The following is a 17,799-nucleotide window of genomic DNA, read 5'->3' as shown; positions in this document are numbered from 1 at the left end:
TTAGGGATTAAGAGCATGGACTATTTTCTACAAAAACCTGACTTCAGTTTCTAGTCAGGTGGCTTAGAGCATCTCTGAGTTCCAGGGGATCTGACATTCTCTCCTGGCCTCCTCAGACACCCATGCTCATTTGGGCATTCCTCCACACAGAAACACAGGCATAATTTAAAATAAAATCTTTTTAAAAATAAAATCATTAGCCTGGCAGTGGTACTGCATGCCTTTAATCCCAGTACTCGGGAGGTAGAGAAATGGATTTCTGTGAGTTTGAGGTCAGCCTTCTCTACAGAGAGTTCCAGGACAGCCAGAGCCACACAGAGAAACTCCGTCTTGAAAAACAAACAAAAGAACAACAGAAAAGAAGTTATTATTACTGTAGGGTTCCTGTTGTTGTTTTATGTGTGATAACAAAGAAATATAGCAAGGTTTTAAATAAAACAGAGTAATCCTTGCTGCTTCTGAGAGGAAGGGGTAGGCTACCACTGGCAAAACTGACTGAACATCTTTTTTCACATAGAATTAACCCTGAGTCCCTGTGTCCATGCCAAATGGTGCCAGGCTGGTTGTGGTTTCTGGTGAACGTGCTTGGTTCTTATACTATAGGCACTGAGGTGGTAGCTCGCTTGCTAATGCTCGCTTGCTCTCAAATGCTATTCAAGCTTGCTGTGACAAAACCTTACAACCAAGACAACATATAAGAGAAAACATTCAAGTAGGCTTACAGTTTCACAGGTTTAGAGTCCATGATGGCAGGGTAAAGTCATTGCAGCAGGAACTACCAAGAGCTCACACACCAATCCACAAGAGGCAGAGAGAACTAAGTCAAAATGGCACAAGTATTTGGAAACCTCAAAGCCTGCCCCAGTAACATACTTCCTTCGGCAAGGATACAGCCATGGCCACACCTATGCCATCTAAATTCACCAAACATTGCCATAGACACTAACGTGTTTTGGATCAGTGCTGAAAGAGCACACTGTTGTGTATGTTTGGTCTTGGAAATCTGAGTAAGCTTCCATCCACAGCTTTTCTAAATGCTTCTCAGAGAAGCAGACTTGATCACTAGAGTCGAGTCTATTTTGAGACCTTCCATAACCATGTACCAGGAACAGTGTATTTGAGTCTACTCCAACATTGTAATGGGCACTGAGAGTCTTTTACTTCTTTAAATAGCATTAACAAAAACAACAAAACTTAGAACTTTCTGCTCTGTGACCATCCTTTATGTCCTCCTTTGATTCAAGGTCTCCCAGTCTTTCTCTCTCCTAATGAGCAGGATTTCACACATTATAAAGATACTTTCAATTCAGTACCACTGGAAATTTGTCTGGGAGCAAGTTACCATGGAGACATGGAAGATAAACAGTGCTCCAGATCCACCTTTACAGAGCCTTATTTCTCTAAAGGATGGTAGAGGGCAAGGGCTGAGCAGGAAGCTCAGGGGTAGCCCCTTCCCTGGCTCTGGCCTATAGCTAAGGGTGAAATTACTGATCTGAGAAATAGTTCATTAACCTTCACAAGGCTGGACTCCCACTCAAATGATTGTAGAATAAATATAGGTGATAAAACCTGAGGGGCATTGCTGGTGTGGAGGGGCCCTTAAGAAGTGTAGGTGCACAGCCTTCCCTCCGGATCTGGTGAGGTTCTCAGGGTGGAGACGCCTCATTCTTAAGCTGCCATAGTCACCCAGTAGTACTACTGTCATCTCACTGGGGACATGAATGCACTTGCTGACTTCATGTCAAAGGCTACACATCCAATTATTTTGTTCTCATGCAAATGTTTCTTGCTCAAGCTGCTAACATGATTTAATGCCTCAGCATCTTCAGGATATCTTCCTGACCCTTCTCACATCAGTTAATACAAATTTAAGAGTTGCTACTTTGGAACACAATTAAAAAAAAAAAAAAGCAGCCCATGCATGAACCAGTTGAAAATCCTTCTGTGTTCAGATCTGGCCTTTCGGTGATGTCTCAGTGTTAGAAGGATGAGTTTCCTGTTGGATAAATGAGCTGTCTAGTGGGAAGGCACCTTAAAGAGCTTTTGAGTAACATTGAGGAAAACCATCATTTCCTCATAGAACACAAACATTTAGCAGTGCCAAATAACAAATACGGTATAGTACTTTTGGGAAAGGAGGTACCAGGTCACCTGAAAGTTATCATATAGTGTCAACTATTTGGATGATACAGGTAATAATTAGGAATCCAGTCTTAAGGTAAAAAAGCAAGCCCTTGGGGGCCAAATTCAAACTCTTACATTTATTGTAGAGTCTGATTTTACTAAGTTCCCCTAAGCAGTAGTTGTACCATCTATGAAACAAGAATGGCCAACTCAAGTGTTTATTGTCAGGTTAAATACTGACATGATACCAGAACAATGTGCTTATAGATGGGGAATCTTTTTATTATGAAGTATATATTTTTGCAATACGTATTTCTTGCTTGGCTGTGCCCTACTCTGTAAAAAGTGTTTTGTTTCTATTTTTATGTATATGGATATTTTATCTACATTTATGTCTGTGCACCACATGCATGCCATACCTGTGAGGCAAGAAAAGGGTGTTGGATCCCCTGAGACTGGAGTTACAAACAACTGTAATTTGCTATGTGGGTGCTGGAATCAAACCCAGGGTCTCTGGAAGAGCAGCCAGGGCTGTTCCCCACTGAACCATGTCTTGAGCACCAGTGCACAACCTTCTGCTGAGAGAGATAGAGAACATTTATTAAGAACCTGGGTAGCAGGGCGTGGTGGTACACGCCTTTAATCCCAGCACTCGGGAGGCAGAGGCAGGCAGATTTCTGAGTTTGAGGCCAGCCTGCTCTACAAAGAGAATTCCAGGACAGCCAGGGCTATACAGAGAAACCCTGCCTCAAACAAACAAACAAACAAACAAACAAAAAAAGAACCTTGGCCACAGCAGGACTAGTCAGTGCCATCCAGGTTTCCACAACAGTCCTGAAGAACAGGTATGACTACTTTATGTAAGCAAAAGAGGAATACTCTCAGAGATTTAAAATTTAAAAAAATTTTAAACCTGGCAGGCAAGGAGTGGAACTTGGATTTAAAAGGCCAGCCCTGTTCTGCTGCACACTGAGTTGCACAGAGCACTGCTCCATTTGTAGTTGGTGCAGAGGTCACCTTAGCAGTGAGGTGGTATGCCCGTACTTGCTTTTGTGTGCCCTGTGAAAGAGGGATAATCCAGGAGACCAGAGTTCCAGTTGTTACTCCCTTCCAGTCCAGCTTCATGCAAGACACCCCTGCACCTTGGGTTAGTTGTCAGACACATTATGGAGAAAATTACAAGTGTGATTTTCAGCTCTAAAGAAAACCTGACGATGGGCTTCACATTTGAGTAATTTCTGAAACTGCTAACAACACTCAGCCTTTGCATTTTAGACTCAAAAGGCCATGTGGCAATGTGTTTGCTTAGACTTGCACTGGATTAGGGACCCCTCATTACTAAGACTATTTGGCAAAGCAGGTAAATGGTTGGGTTTTTACCGAAGTCTAGAAAACACAGTATGAAAACAAAGAACAATAGCCCCATTGAGCCAGCATGGTTACTGGTTTTTCCAGCTCCCAATACCTGCACATGCTAATGTCTGATCTGATTCCTGCCAAGATGAACTCAGATCCTTGGTCACAGTTACACGTGGTGTGGAGGTCTGTATGTCTGTGCATGGTTCCACTGATTCTTAAAATCTTAGTGAGATACAATACAACTTCTGGTTTGGCCATTACCTGTGCAAGTCTGTGTACAGAGTTTGTGCCGCCTATGGGGTAGGCTGCTCGGTCAGTTGGAGACTATGGTTATTGTTTGTAGAAATCACAAAACTCTTTCCACCAGTGTATAAAAGTTGTTTTCTTTACATCCTCAGTAACTCTGCTACAGTCCATATTCTTTACTCTAGTTTTGACGGGATGATATCAAGCATCTAGTCATTTTTTACTTTCTTAGGAGAACTGTTTGTTGAAAATGGGTTAATCCCTTGAGAATTTAGACTATCTCCTCAAATAGCCCTCCAGTTGAAGGAAAAAAACAAAGTCCCCATTGTGCAGAACTACAGTTCAACGGGAAGCAGGTTTTCTAGTAGCCCTTCAGTGGAAAGGTTGAATCTGAATCAGGAATTTAGAGATGGCTTCAGGGGTGAAGAATGCTTGCTTTGCGTCATAAGTACAGGAATTTAGACCCAAGCATCTAAGGAACAAAGAAAAGCCAGCACTCCCAGAACTTGTGACGAGGATGCAGAGGATGGATCGTTGGATGCATCTGGCCTCTATTCCAATGGAGGCTTGTAAGCCCAGTTTCTTAAAAAAGACCCTACCTCAAAGGAACAGGCAAAGTGGCTGAAGAGGATGCCCAACGTCTTCTTCAGCCTCTGAACATGACTGCACACACACATGCCCATGTGCACATCTATTCAGACAGGTTCGTTAACCAAAGTAGGGGAAAAGCCAGTTAGAATAAACACATCCAGATAGAACTTTGTTCTCTACAAACCAGAGCTTGATTTTTTTCCCATTACTACTGAGAGGGAGATGAAAGAACTTTTAAAATCTGCAGTTCGATTTACCCTTCAGAGAATTCAAAGTCCAGAAAACCAAACCTGCAGGGGTTTGGATATTTGAGTGCAACTGGGTAGTATCACTGGGGTGGAACCTGGTTGGTATTTTGATGGAAGATGACTAAGTAATAAAATTTTCATGCTGGTCAAGTTGCAAAGCAAAGGACAGCAGCCAATGAGGGAAAGAGGCATTACTTACCATCCTTAATGGCCTGGTTGCCTTAAGAACTTACAGCCTTGCCAGCCATAGTGGTTCATGCCTGTAATCCTAGCAAATGGAAGGCAGGCAGGTATAGAAGTTAGAGGCTACATAGCAAGATCTTATCTGAAAAGAATTTTTTAAAAACAGCCTCCCCCAATAAATAGATAAGAGTGTTTGTTTTAAACTTCTTCAGCAAAATGAATCTCACTGTCACAGCTTTGCCACCCTGGCTGTAAGAGTTTACAAGTCTCTAACACCAAGGCACAGAACAGGCTTTCTAGGTATGCGGATCTCTCTAACCTAGGAGGAGACATGGCTATTCTGTGCACATCTTGGTTTGTCTTGACGCACAACAACCCACAAAATATCCAAACCTCAATTCTTACTTAAATACTAAAAGTTTGGGGAGGAAGGTATAGTTGGTAATACTTGGGTCCACTTAACTTTAAAGAAAGCCCAAACAACTCCTGTTTCTTTTGTTAAGGTTTTACTTGAGACTCTGTCTACCTGTCTGTGTACCTGTCTGTATGTCTGCCTGCCTGCCTATCTGCCTGTCTGGATAGATAATGATGATAGGTTTAACTCCTATGTGCACTTTAGTTCAGAACATTGAGTTTGATCACATTTAAATTTCATTTGCTCTTTATAAGTAAATAGGAAATGATCAATATGGACAGAGCAAGTCTGGGATGGTGATGGTGGTGAGGTAATTCCCTCTGTTCCTTTCCCTGGTCAATGGGTTTACATTTATTTGTGGCACTATGAAAAGTTAGATAATATGAGACTACTCCTGGTGCAAAATGCTAAATATAAATGCTGACTCAAGTATCAGACATACCCCTGGAGATCAGAGACAGCAGCTAAGAAATCCTACCAAACTCACAGGGTCTTTCCACCACCAGGGACTGCGTGTAAGAGAAGAAACAGCCTGCTATGACTCAGAGACACAGGGCACAACCTCATGGAGAGTCACAGCTACCTCATTACCTTGAGTTCCAATGAAGGTTTTCTATGTCCAAGGTGAAATGTATTGGGTGATTAACCCAAATTCCTAACTGGATAAATGCAACTCTCCAGGCAACAGTGAAGAGATGTAGTTCAAGATACATCATAGCAGACAGATTTTTCAGAAAATGATTTACCAGGTGTAGGCAAAAAAAAAAAAAATTGCTGTATTTTTTTAAAGCATTCCCTGGTACATTTAAATGCATGTGGAAACAGAATTCATGGTGAGAGAGACCCGGAAAATTAAGAGGTGTTAGTGGTGCCTGAGAATCATCTGGGAGAGAGGAATGTGAAATAAAGTAGCTAAAATCTCCTAAGCACTTCACAGTTTGTCATCGGGCAGACTCAGGCCCATAACTTCTTTGCTTATATTTTGAAGAGTACTTTCTTATGTGTAGATGCGTTATTTCACCCTAGTATTTTAGAAAATATCCCTCTACAGAGAATGCTTACTCTTCCTCAGGCCCCAGTGAAGCAGCTGGGCTAGGAAAGCCATTGCTCTGGCCTTTCATTCCGCAGGAAACCATGTCCTGAGCCCCTGTCCAACCCAGTAACACAGACTACAGACTTTGTCCTGTTTTGCCCAAGGACCTGGGGAGAGAGCACTAATCTCACGCAGTGTAATATGACCTATAAAATGGAAGTCACCCCAACCTTGTGTTTGTAAAGGCTGTCTGTTATCACATGATTTGGAGTAGCATTGTGTGGAGAATATTACACCAGGTACACTGGCTTTCCACCACTGTGACAAAAGAGCTTTCAAGGGAAGACGTGAGTCTGGGGTGTGTCAGTCCAGGGTTAACTGGTTCCACCAGGAGGAAAGTTATGGCAGAGAATAGCAGAGACAGAGGACCTAGGGACACACTCAAAAAAAAACACCTGCAAGTGACCGCCTTCCTTCAACTAAGCCACACTTCCTACAGTTTCCAGAACTTTCTAAAATAGTGCTGTCATCTGAGGATGAAGCTATTTAATATATGAACATGGGGGACATCTTTTATCATAACACCAGGGAATTGTATACTAGCATTACTAAAAATGAGTTCTGAATCAAGTTTAAATTCAAAACATCTACTTGGTCAAATTAACGACAAGACATCTTGATTTCTTCTCTGGGAGTTAGGGATGTTTGAGAATCAGAAGTTGGAACATGAAGCATTTGCTAGTAGGCCATGTTGATGCAGCCATGTTTACTTATTTATAATATGTGTGTATATCACACTACCGCAAACAGACTGTAAGTTACTGACCCACAGGGGCATTCTGGAGTCTGTTATCTACCTGGCATCACTGTGGGACATTGCTGCTAGGGTTCTGTGTTCAGGAAGTGAAGATGTTACCCACCTAGCCCTGGAATAACTGACGTTTCTTTGTGGTTAAAGATCGAGGATGAAGTCATGCTGGCACCAGGATTTGCAGCCCCTCCCTACTCAGATTATTCTGGTTATCACCAGTACATAGAGGACACGTTGCCTCCAGAAAGCCCGGCACTGTATGGTCTCCACCCCAATGCTGAAATAGAGTTACTAACAGTGACATCCAACACGCTCTTCAGAACTCTGCTGGAGATGCAACCCAGGAATGCAGTCAGCCAAGAGGAACTGGGGCAGTCTACAGAAGACAAGGTAAGAAGGCCTTCCTTGTTATCTTCTTTAAAGTGAAGTGCACTAGTCTCAGTTATTGTCTATCTAAGTTAAGCTTTACCTGTGCCAACAGGCAGATAGCTGCCACCCAGATCAAGGTGTAAAACATTTCCAACTGCCCAGGATACTCATGCTCTTTGTGAGGGTACTTCTTGCTCCCCAAAGGTAACCAATATCCTGACCTCCATAACCACATACTGGATGGGTTAACACAGTAGTTATTGCCAGGCTCCTGACTCCACAGTAAATTTGTGAGATTCACCTGTTCGTTCAGATACCAATGGGTCATTTTTGTTTTGTGCTCTATTATAGGAATATGATTTTTATTTTACTGTGGGTGGTTATCTGAAGTGGCTCTTGGGTTTGTTTTACTGTTATGAATGTTACAACCATGACCATGACCATGACCCCACATAATCCTTTGTCAAAAGACAAACATTGACTTACTTCCAAAGTGGTTGGTAATCTGACATTCTCTGTGCTCACAAACGGGATTGCCAGACCGTAGGTCTGAGTCTTCAGATACAATGCCTCCTTTAGAGTCTGTTACGGATTAGCAGTCTCTGAGTGCTTATAACTTTGTGTTCCTTGCCTGGGTCATCAGCCTCTCTTCACAAGCAGATGGCCGATGGATGGATGGATGGATGGATGGATGGATGGATGGATGGATGGATGGAGATAGATAGATAGATAGATAGATAGATAGATAGATAGATAGATGATAGAAATTTTTACTTGCTCCACTTTCCTCTCTCCTTTTCTTACAGACTTGTACCAACTCTTTATTCTACATGCATATTCTCTGTCAGATACATGAATTGAATTAGAGACATAATCTCCAAATCCACGGCTGGCCCTTCACCATGGGGGGAGGGGTACAGGGGTAGAGCAGGCCATATTTACGGGTGGTTATCTGGAAGCTAAGAAGACATCAGGTGTTCTGCTCTATACCTCTCCACCATAGTCCTTTGAGGTAGGGCCTCACTGACCTGGAGCCTGACTGGCAGCCAGCAAATCCCAGCAATTCTCCTGTCTCTGCCTTCTACAGTGCTGGGGTTATAAACACCCAGCTTTTTATGTGGGTGTAGAGATCTGAATTTAGGACACCTGTCTGTGCAGCTTTTACCCACTGGCCACATTCTAGCCCTAGCCCTTCACTTTTGCTGTATTTCTTGCTGTTATTTTGTTATTTTTCCCTTTTATATATCTTTGAAGATTTTTATATGCTCCATTATATAGAATTGTAGAAATGGAAAATGCTATTTCTTACATTAAAATCTTGTTTCTCTTTACTTTAAACCCTGAATAGTTCACCCTGCCAAACAAATGAGCTGTTACTCTTCTCAAAATTATTAAGCCAAGTGTGACTGCCAAAGATTCAGGATGTTCAGATGACACTTGTTAGCATGACCTCTAAGTCCCACAATATGGCCATATTATTTCTTGTATCTTTTAAAATAAGGTCATTCATTGACCTACTCATAACTTCAAAGAAATTGTACATGTTGTTTACCCTGAATATAAACATCTTTTCTACAATACTATATCTTTAGCAAGATGAACAAGGAAACATCTTCCCTGCAGGAAGACATACATTTATAGAAGCAGAGGGGCATATATTTATATTATATTATAAATCTTATATTTGTTATATTTCCAATCTTTCCATGAGGGAAGCCAATCACAAAACCAGAAAATGCAGTACATGTAAAGCAAGGTACCTCTGTATCCACCCAGGCCAGATGCTCATAGCCAAGGCCAGTTGTTAGGTGCCAGACACTAAAGAGCATACTTTTCCCTGGGCTATTTAACACACAAGGGTTTGGAGAGGCATTAGGATCTATTCCAGCTGACATGAGTTGCCAAGACTCAACAGGTAGAGAGAGGTCAGGGAAGGAAATGAAACCTGGCCGAGTCTAAAGCCATACTGCCATCTAACTACAGGGCCCTTGCCCACTGCCTACCCTGCTTGCGACAGCAATTCCTGGGCATGATGTTGGGACCATGTGAATCAACTGAGAAATGCAGGGAGATGGAAATGCTGCCTGGAGATAAAGGCCCTTTTTTCTTTTTTTTCTCTCCTGCCCCCTATTTTTTACTTTCTTTTTTTTTTTTTTTTTTCTTTTTGGCTCTTGGAGGCAGGGTCTCACTGCATATCTCAGGCTGGACTTGAACTCATGACCCTTCTTTCTTGGTCTCATGAAGGCTAGAATTCTAGGAAGGGTATTTCCCAATCATCTGCTTCTAGATAGTTATATTCTAGCTCAGTGAAACTGATAGATACGTACATTTTCAAATCAACAGTCATGTTCTACTCTCTCATCTTTACCTTTGCACACAAATGTCATTTAGATGGTAATCCTACTCCTTAAAACTGTCCACAGCAGAGGGGGGTGCCTAGTGCTAACGCAGCAGCTCTGAGCAGCTAACAATGGAGATCTTTTGAATGTTGTAGACATCTTTGGAAGCTGCATGGTCTATTCTGAGATGTCAAAAAGTATGATGTAGAGTCACTGTGTTAGTTAGGGTTTTATTGCTGTGAAAAAGACACCATGACCACAGCAACTTTTATAAAGAAAGCATTTAACTGGGACTGGCTTGCATTTCAAAGGTTAAGTCCATTATTGTCATGGTGGGGAGCATGGCTGTCCAGACAACTGGAGAAGGAGTCCAGAGTTTTACAAGTGGATTACAGGCAACAGGAAGAAAACAGACTCTGGGCCTGGCTTGAGCAGTTGAAGCCTCAAAGCTCACCCCCAGTGACACACTTCCTCCTACAAGGTCACACCTCCTAATAGTGCCACTACCTATGAGCCTATGGGGACCATACTCGTTCAAACCATCACAGACACCAGGAACAGCAACAAGAACAACAACAAAAGAAATACAGTCTGTGTATCTTAATGTTTTAAGGTTAAGAATATCTTGGATGACATTTTGGAGAGACTTCCAGAAGAGTTCAACATGGCAGAAATAATGCAAAAGAACCCAAATAGAAGCCCGTATGTTCTCGTTTGCTTTCAAGAGTGTGAGAGGATGAACGTTCTCATCCGGGAAATCCGTGTGTCGCTTCAACACTTAGACCTTGGTTTGAAGGTAGACTTACAAATGGGACAAGGAGGGGGGAGGCGTCACCACACTGGGGCGTATTCATGGTGACCTTTTCTCTGTCCCAGGGAGAGTTGACATTATCTCCTGATGTGGAAACCCAGCTGTCCGCCCTGAGTTATGACCGGGTTCCAGATACATGGAACAAACTGGCATATCCATCTACTTATGGCCTGGCCCAGTGGTAAGCAACTGCCTCTACTGCCACTGGCAACTGTAAACATCAGCCCAGGGTCAGCCTTTGCTGTCTACCTCTGGCACCTCCTACTCCTTCTCAGCCACATGCTGCAGAACTCCTGCTCCGTGACCATCATCTTGTAGACTCTACCAATTTCACTTGAGTTCCTCTGGTATTTAGCTCACGTTAGTTCACATAGACCAGACCAAGATTCAAATTCTTCCTCATTCATTAGGTAACTACTCTTTGACAAAATACCTGATCTTCCAGTGTTCATTTTTTTTTTTCCATCTGAAAAAAAATGTAAGCAAAATTTCCTCACTGATTTAAAGTCCTACAAACTACTTGAGTTTGGGTGTTGGCCTTTCCTTCCCTTTATTTTCCAAACCAGTAATTACTAATGCACTCATAGATGACTTTAGACAGCCAGAGGCAGGAACTGAGATTGCTGAAGGCTGATGCTTTATCCCCAGCTGTTCTGTGACCTTCGTGGACAATTCAGAAAGCATCACATGACTGTCTACTCCTTTTGCATGCTGAAGTTCCTTGTCCTGTATCTTTTCCTGAGTTGGAATCAATCTGGAAGGTGCCATTAGAATTCCAAATGACAGCATGTTAGGACCCTGCCAGTCTTGGTTTCTTTTCCTGTTGTTCCTAGGAAAGGTTGGTTTGCTCATGGTTCCAGGCACCATCAAACTTTTGATGGGAGTCTCAGTGACAGCTGCTTGAGAGAGCTGGTAGTGTGCAAGAGTTGAGACGCAGAGCAAGGGGTGCCAGTGCTAAGCTCACTCACCATTTACACAATTGAGAATCCCAACTCAGAGAATGATGTCACCCATATTTACAGTACTTTTTCTCGTATCAATTAACCTATTAAAAATAATCCTAGAATAGGCATTTCTAGAGGCTAAATCAATTCATAGGTACTTGTGGGCTTGTCTCCTGAGTGATCCCAGACTCTGTTGACAATTAGCACTATTACAGTCTCAGAGGCAGCCAAGTGTTGGCCAAGGGAGATGGGTGTTGCTCTAGTTTGTTTTCTGTTGCTGTGATTAAACACTAAGCAAAAGCAACTGGGAAAAAGGGTTTGTTCACCTCAGTTTATAGTTCTAGGAAGCAGTTATCACTGCAGTGTCAGAGCAGATCTGGAGGTAGGAACTGAAGCAGACACCATGAAACATCACTGCTTACTAGCTTACTCCCTTCCCTTAGCCTCGTAGCTCACACAGCTCAGGCCCACTTACTAGGAAGGATAGGTGTCTCCCCCTGGGCCAGACCCTTCTATGTTAACCAGCAATCAACACAGTGCCCAGCAGAACATCCACAGGCCAATGTGATCCAGGCATGTCCTCATTTTCCTCCTCCAAGGTGACTACAGGTTGCATCCCTGGTGACACAGAGGTGAGCACGAGGCAGTTCAGTTGGGTGACTTCCAAAGACAGCAAATAACCATCCAGGAGAGTGAGCACAGACTCAGTAGTCTTATAAATATGCAAGAGCGGGCTCTACCTACCCAGAAATGGAGGATTTGCATTTAATAATGCTTTATGATGAATAAGTTTGGGCTTTTCCCTATCATCTTACTTTGTACTAGCTAATTTCTGTCATTTTTCCCTAGGTTCTTCGTTTCTAACCTTTTCTAACTTATTGGTCTAGTTTTATTATTCATTACTCTCTGTACTGTTCCTAAAGAGGGTCCTTTACAATGTGATTAAGACACTAAACTTTCCATACACAACCTAAGCCAACACTTTCCAGAGACCTCTCAACCTACCTCCGAGAATGAGTTGCCTTTTTTGTTCTACTCAGCGATCTGCTTGCTCAGAACTGCTTTTCCCATATTGCTCTGGAATTTTCTTTTCCACACCATATAAACAAAGATTAGGGTTTGAGAGATGGCTCAGAGGTTAAGAGCTCTTCCAGAAGTCATAGGTTCAACTCCCAACACCTACATGGCAGCTTACAACTATCTGTAACTCTAGGACCTAACACCTTCATATAGGTATACATGGAGGCAAAACATCAATGCACATAAAATAAAATAGCACATAAATTAAATACACACACATACATATATTCATACACATACCTATATACACACATATATTCACATACACACACACACTAAGAGGGCATCAGATCCTTTAGAACTAGAGTTACACACAAAGTTACAAACCGTCACACAGATGCTAGGAATTGAATCTGAGTCTTCAGAAACAGCAGTCAAGTGCTTTTACTTGCTGAGCCATCTCTCCAGGTCCTCCCACCATGCCATCTTAACCTTAACATTTCTTTACACTTTAAAACCTGTTTTCAACTGAACATCACTAGAGGTTTCTTTCTGCCAGGATACAGGGCGTAGTGGTAAATATTTCTACTAGAAGACTTTATCATCCCCTTCCAAGTAATTAGTCTGTGTGGGACAAGCACTTGTCTCATACTCTTTGCTTTGGCTATATCCTTCCTAACAACTCTGGTATTGTAATAGTGATGCACACACACGCATGCACTCCAAAGCATTCCTACTGCATCCCATAGAACGGTGGTGTTTGCTAACCCTGCTCAAAAGGCTTTTTTTGTACACCATCTAAATAACACCTGTGTCAAGAGCTGCTGGTAACCACTAACAGGAAGAAACCAGTCCTGTGAAGGGGCACCACCTTTTGAGTCATAAGAGGTGGCTCTTTTCCCTACTTACCCTGGTGAACTCCGCAGCCCCCAAAACGAACCCCACCCTTTCTTCCTAGAAGAGGTCTACTTTACTAAAATGTCAGATCATGTCTTCCTACCTCCCATTAACCAGGTTTAACGACCTCCTCTTACGCTGCCGGGAACTTGATACTTGGACTCAAGACCTCACCCTCCCAGCTGTTGTGTGGCTTTCTGGGTTCTTCAACCCTCAATCTTTCTTAACAGGTATGGCTGGAGGCAGGGGATGGGGGTCATACTCCTGGTAGAAGTCCTGCCTGGCTTTACCTGTGACAACTTCTTGTCCTTCTCCACCCATCTTTTCAAACAATCATTTCAAAGCAGGGGCAGCAATGAGGGTTCTAGTTAGGAAGGAGAGGGCCAACAGCATAGCTGCAGTAGTGTAGTATATCCTAGAGAAAAGCCACTGTCTGTCACTGTCACACTGAAGGAACACAGGCAACTTAAAAGCAAATGGCAGTTGCTGCTCCAGTATATCCTTATTTGTGACCATGGAGGGCAAAATGGTCCTGCAAGCCTGTATGCCCAGCATAGCTCTAACCTATGATACCCCATGGGATACTGTGGGCTATTGGGACCCTATAAACAGCGTTTTTACCTTCTTCAATTCTTCCTTTTTCTCCCAAAGCAATCATGCAGACCATGGCTCGAAAAAACGAGTGGCCACTGGACAGAATGTGTTTGACTATAGATGTTACTAAAAAAACCAAGGAAGACTATGGCCACCCCCCCAGAGAAGGTGCATACCTTCATGGCCTCCACCTGGAAGGTGAGTCCCTAAGGAATGCATGTGGCACTGCCTTAGGTACAAGCTGGTCCCTGTCCTGCAACATCTACTGTTGTGACTTTATTTCTTCCTCCTCCCTTCAGATGACTTAAATATCCAAGTGTACGTGTAATGAGAGCCAAACTGTATGGCACTCAGGGTGATGGTTGTCACTTTAAACTGTACCTACATTATCACCCAGCGTTAAAACTTCAGGAACTTAAGTCCCGCATGTAATCCACAGTATTCTGCTTTTCACTTCTGTCTTAGTCAGGATTTTATTGCTGTGAACAGACACCATGACCAAGGCAACATTATAAGGACAACATTTAACTGAGGCTGGCTTACAGGTTCAGAGGTTCAGTCCATTATCATCAAGGTGGGAACATGGCAGCATCCATACAGGCATGGTGTCAGGAGGAGCTGAGAGTTCTACATCTTCATCTGAAGACTCCAGGCAGAATACTGACTTCCAGGCAGCTAGGAATAGGGTATTAAAGCCTACACCGATAGTGACACACCTACTCCAACAAGGATTCCAAATAGTGCCACTCCTTGGGCCAAGCATATACAAACCATCACAACTACCATCAATTCAAAATCTGCCCTCCTGCTTTTAAGCTTTTATTGTGTACAGAGGTCAAAGAACAACTTTCAAGAGCTAGTTCTTTCTTTCCATCTTGTTTTTGAAGCAGCACCTTTGTGTTATTTCCTACATACCACATTTGCCAGGCTTTGACTTTCCTAGAATACAGGCATTACACATGCTATTTCCACATCTAGCTTTCAATATGGACTCAGGTGGTCAGGTTGCCAATGCCTTTTGCCCACTGAGCCTGTTTGGCAGCCCCCACCCTCTGCTTTCTAAAAGATCCCAGTAAATCTACTCTAGTATTCTGTTCCTGGGTATCTTCCAAACCCTGAAGCTGCCGCTGATGCTGTGCATCTCTCTCTGTGTATTCACCTGAAGCAGCACTCACATTGAAGCAAACACCACAGTTCAGTTATCCCAGGGCCAGGCAGGGAATGACCTGAACTTGTTCCAAGCTTGGTAAGTGCAGCGAGAAAGGATGCTAAGAGAGCTGTGTGCTTCTTTCACGGGTTTGAATATGTCTGGAATTTGATCTTATAAAGCAGTTAAACTTCTCAAACCGCACAAGGATGCCACAGACAGGTGACAACATGGTCAAAGTGGAACATTTATTGCATGGAACAATTAAGAGCATCAGAACCCGCATGCCAGTTACACAACTGTTGTCTCTGCCACAGGTGCCAGGTGGGACATCCAGTCAGGAGCCCTTGTTGATGCCCGCCTTAAGGAGTTAACGTCCATGATGCCCGTCATCTTTGCCAAAGCCGTGCCCGTGGACAGACAAGAAATTAAGCATGCCTACGAGTGCCCTGTTTACAAAACCAAAGCGAGAGGCCCCACCTACGTGTGGACGTTCAGGCTAAGGAGCAAAGACAGGATAGCTAAGTGGGTACTGGCAGGTGTGGCTCTACTGCTGGAAGCATGAACGGCCTTGGTTTTACAGCTCACGTCCCTCCAGCTTCAGCCAGACACAGCAAGGATGTTTTAGTAACAGGGGTATACATTCTTTTGTTAGAGAATTATTCTTTGAGGAGGGCGAGTAATCACAGTACACAAGGACCAAACACTACACACCTATAAGGGATGAATACTTATTGATTTTAGCTTCCCCCAACACCCATTCAAAACACCATGGCTTATCTTGTATCCCTAAGACTTGGAAACAATGCAGTGAGTGTTCTATAAAAAGCATAATCTATAAAAATTTTTTTTTAAAAAAATAGAAGCAGCAGGCTCCAGGCAGGTCCTGAAGGAAGAGGCAAGCACAGTGAGGCCTCCAGTGTCTGTTTCTATTGTCTCTTAATAAAAAGGACACCTTACTCACAGTGTGTGGTTAATTGCACTTGGTAGTTTAGAGTAACATTCTTCAATATAAATTCCTAATGACCCAGAATTTAATATCCAGAGCAGGATAAACTATCAGGTTTGAGCTATGGTCACTCAGGAGGCAAAGCAACAGCCTCTGCAGGAAGGGAGTGACCGTGGGGGAACTGAGTATCAAAGGCGAGAGCTGTCAGACAAGGTCTTCTTTATAACTTACCTGAGCATTAACTCTGCCCCACTCAAACTGTGCTTTTAACTCTTCAGCAGACACTTGTCACAATACAGGTCTATGCAGGTATGGATACAGATTTCTCTGCTTTACTATATTTCCTGAGAAACCTTTTTAAGCATATAAACATCTTTTAAGAAACAATAGCAGTAGAACCAGTAAATTCTAGAAAACAAGCGTCTAAGGCTGGCACAAAGAGCAGACTCGTCTCGTGGGACTCCGCCTGGTTAAGTTCGAGCGATCCCTCTCCTCTCGACTGTCTTCTACAGCTGCTTCTGTAAGCTAAACAACAGATGGAGAAGTGTCTGTTAGGAGCCGATCAGATGCAGGAATGGTAACCGTACTCTAGGCTAAGGTGGTCTCAGAGCATTCTCACACATGGCTCCACGTGCGTCTCCGCATACTTCCACACTTCAGAATTCCTTTACACAGCTTGACAATTGGGAACTGGGGCCCTCCTCGCCTGACTGCATACTGTTCAACTGCTGCAGATGTTTTATTTTGGATGGTTCTCATGACATTTCTTTCGCGCTACAAGTGTTAGTTTGAGCCACTGTGGACTTGAGAACTCTGTAACAAAGGTAGGGATTCTCTCAGCCCTAGCCTCTCCAACACCAATGGACACAGAATGGAAGGGGCGCTGAAGTGAGCTGGAATCCACAGCCCATTGGCTCTGCCACACTGATCCTTACTATGTTACACTCACCTCTCCAGGTACTCCTTGACATTATCATAACCGTAGAACTTGGCCAGATGAATGAGAATTCCAGTAGCACAGCGGCCATCTCGCCTCCGGCAGTAACTGCAATTGCAGATGCCACGGCAGGGAGGACATGTCCACTTCTAGGAGGCAGAGGAGAGGTGGTTCCTTTTAGCCACAGTCTACACAGGAGATCTGGGTTCAAGCCTCTACTCTAGCCAGTAACTGCACAGGGTTAGAATGTATGAGGGACTAGCCAATGTTCTCCTTTCAGCTTCACAGGGCCCCAGCAAAAGTGTCCAATCCATGTCAAAAAAAAAACAAAAAACAGGCATGCCTGTTCTAGACATAACCAGATACCACCGAGGCGGAACTATTAAAAAAATTAAGCTCGCTTCTAAGTTCAGGGCCCTATATACACATACACACACACATATATATGTGTATGTGTGTGTGTGTGTATGTATATATATATACATACACACACACTGGTTATGATTTTAGGAGTCCAGGTTTGGTACAAGATTAATGTAAGAATTCCAGCTCTCCTGATATGTAATTTTAATATTAAATCACTTAGTCAAAACAGTATGTCTAGAAACTGGGGATTGTGTGTGTGTGTGTGTGTGTGTGTGTGTGTGTGTGTATACACACACATATATTCTGACTGCTGCAGAAGAGGTCATATAGGTTGGACACAGATCTCGAAGTGGCAATGTTATATACTTTGATAGTTTGGAAATGACATTTCATTTCTCCTAAGGATCTGAAGCACA

At 43.1% G+C, this 17,799-nt stretch overlaps 2 protein-coding genes across 14 annotated transcripts in view; one reads left to right on the top strand and one right to left on the bottom strand.

Moving 5' to 3' along the window:
• Positions 1–16,090, top strand: part of Dnah11 (dynein, axonemal, heavy chain 11) — a 321,062-nt gene extending 304,972 nt beyond the window's left edge. For all 9 annotated transcript variants that reach the window (NM_010060.3, XM_017314946.2, XM_017314947.2 and 6 more), the window contains 6 exons: positions 7,158–7,400; positions 10,332–10,514; positions 10,595–10,710; positions 13,508–13,620; positions 14,042–14,182; positions 15,449–16,090. In NM_010060.3, the coding sequence (NP_034190.3) occupies positions 7,158–7,400; positions 10,332–10,514; positions 10,595–10,710; positions 13,508–13,620; positions 14,042–14,182; positions 15,449–15,696 (1,044 nt within the window). In that variant the 3' untranslated portion in view covers positions 15,697–16,090. The remainder of the gene's footprint in view (positions 1–7,157; positions 7,401–10,331; positions 10,515–10,594; positions 10,711–13,507; positions 13,621–14,041; positions 14,183–15,448) is intronic.
• Positions 15,360–17,799, bottom strand: part of Cdca7l (cell division cycle associated 7 like) — a 35,238-nt gene continuing 32,798 nt past the window's right edge. For 4 of the 5 annotated variants that reach the window (XM_006515786.4, XM_006515784.4, XM_011244098.3 and 1 more), the window contains 2 exons: positions 17,030–17,166; positions 15,360–16,605 (listed from right to left, as the gene is read on the bottom strand). In XM_006515786.4, the coding sequence (XP_006515849.1) occupies positions 16,587–16,605; positions 17,030–17,166 (156 nt within the window). In that variant the 3' untranslated portion in view covers positions 15,360–16,586. The remainder of the gene's footprint in view (positions 16,606–17,029; positions 17,167–17,799) is intronic. The other variant, NM_146040.1, reaches the window with a different exon arrangement.

The sequence above is a fragment of the Mus musculus genome, chromosome 12 (genome assembly GCF_000001635.26).
Source record: "Mus musculus strain C57BL/6J chromosome 12, GRCm38.p6 C57BL/6J".
NCBI classification, from domain to species: domain Eukaryota; kingdom Metazoa; phylum Chordata; class Mammalia; order Rodentia; family Muridae; genus Mus; species Mus musculus.
The sequence above is the reverse complement of the archived record's forward strand: the minus strand, read 5'-3'. Positions and strand labels throughout refer to the sequence as shown.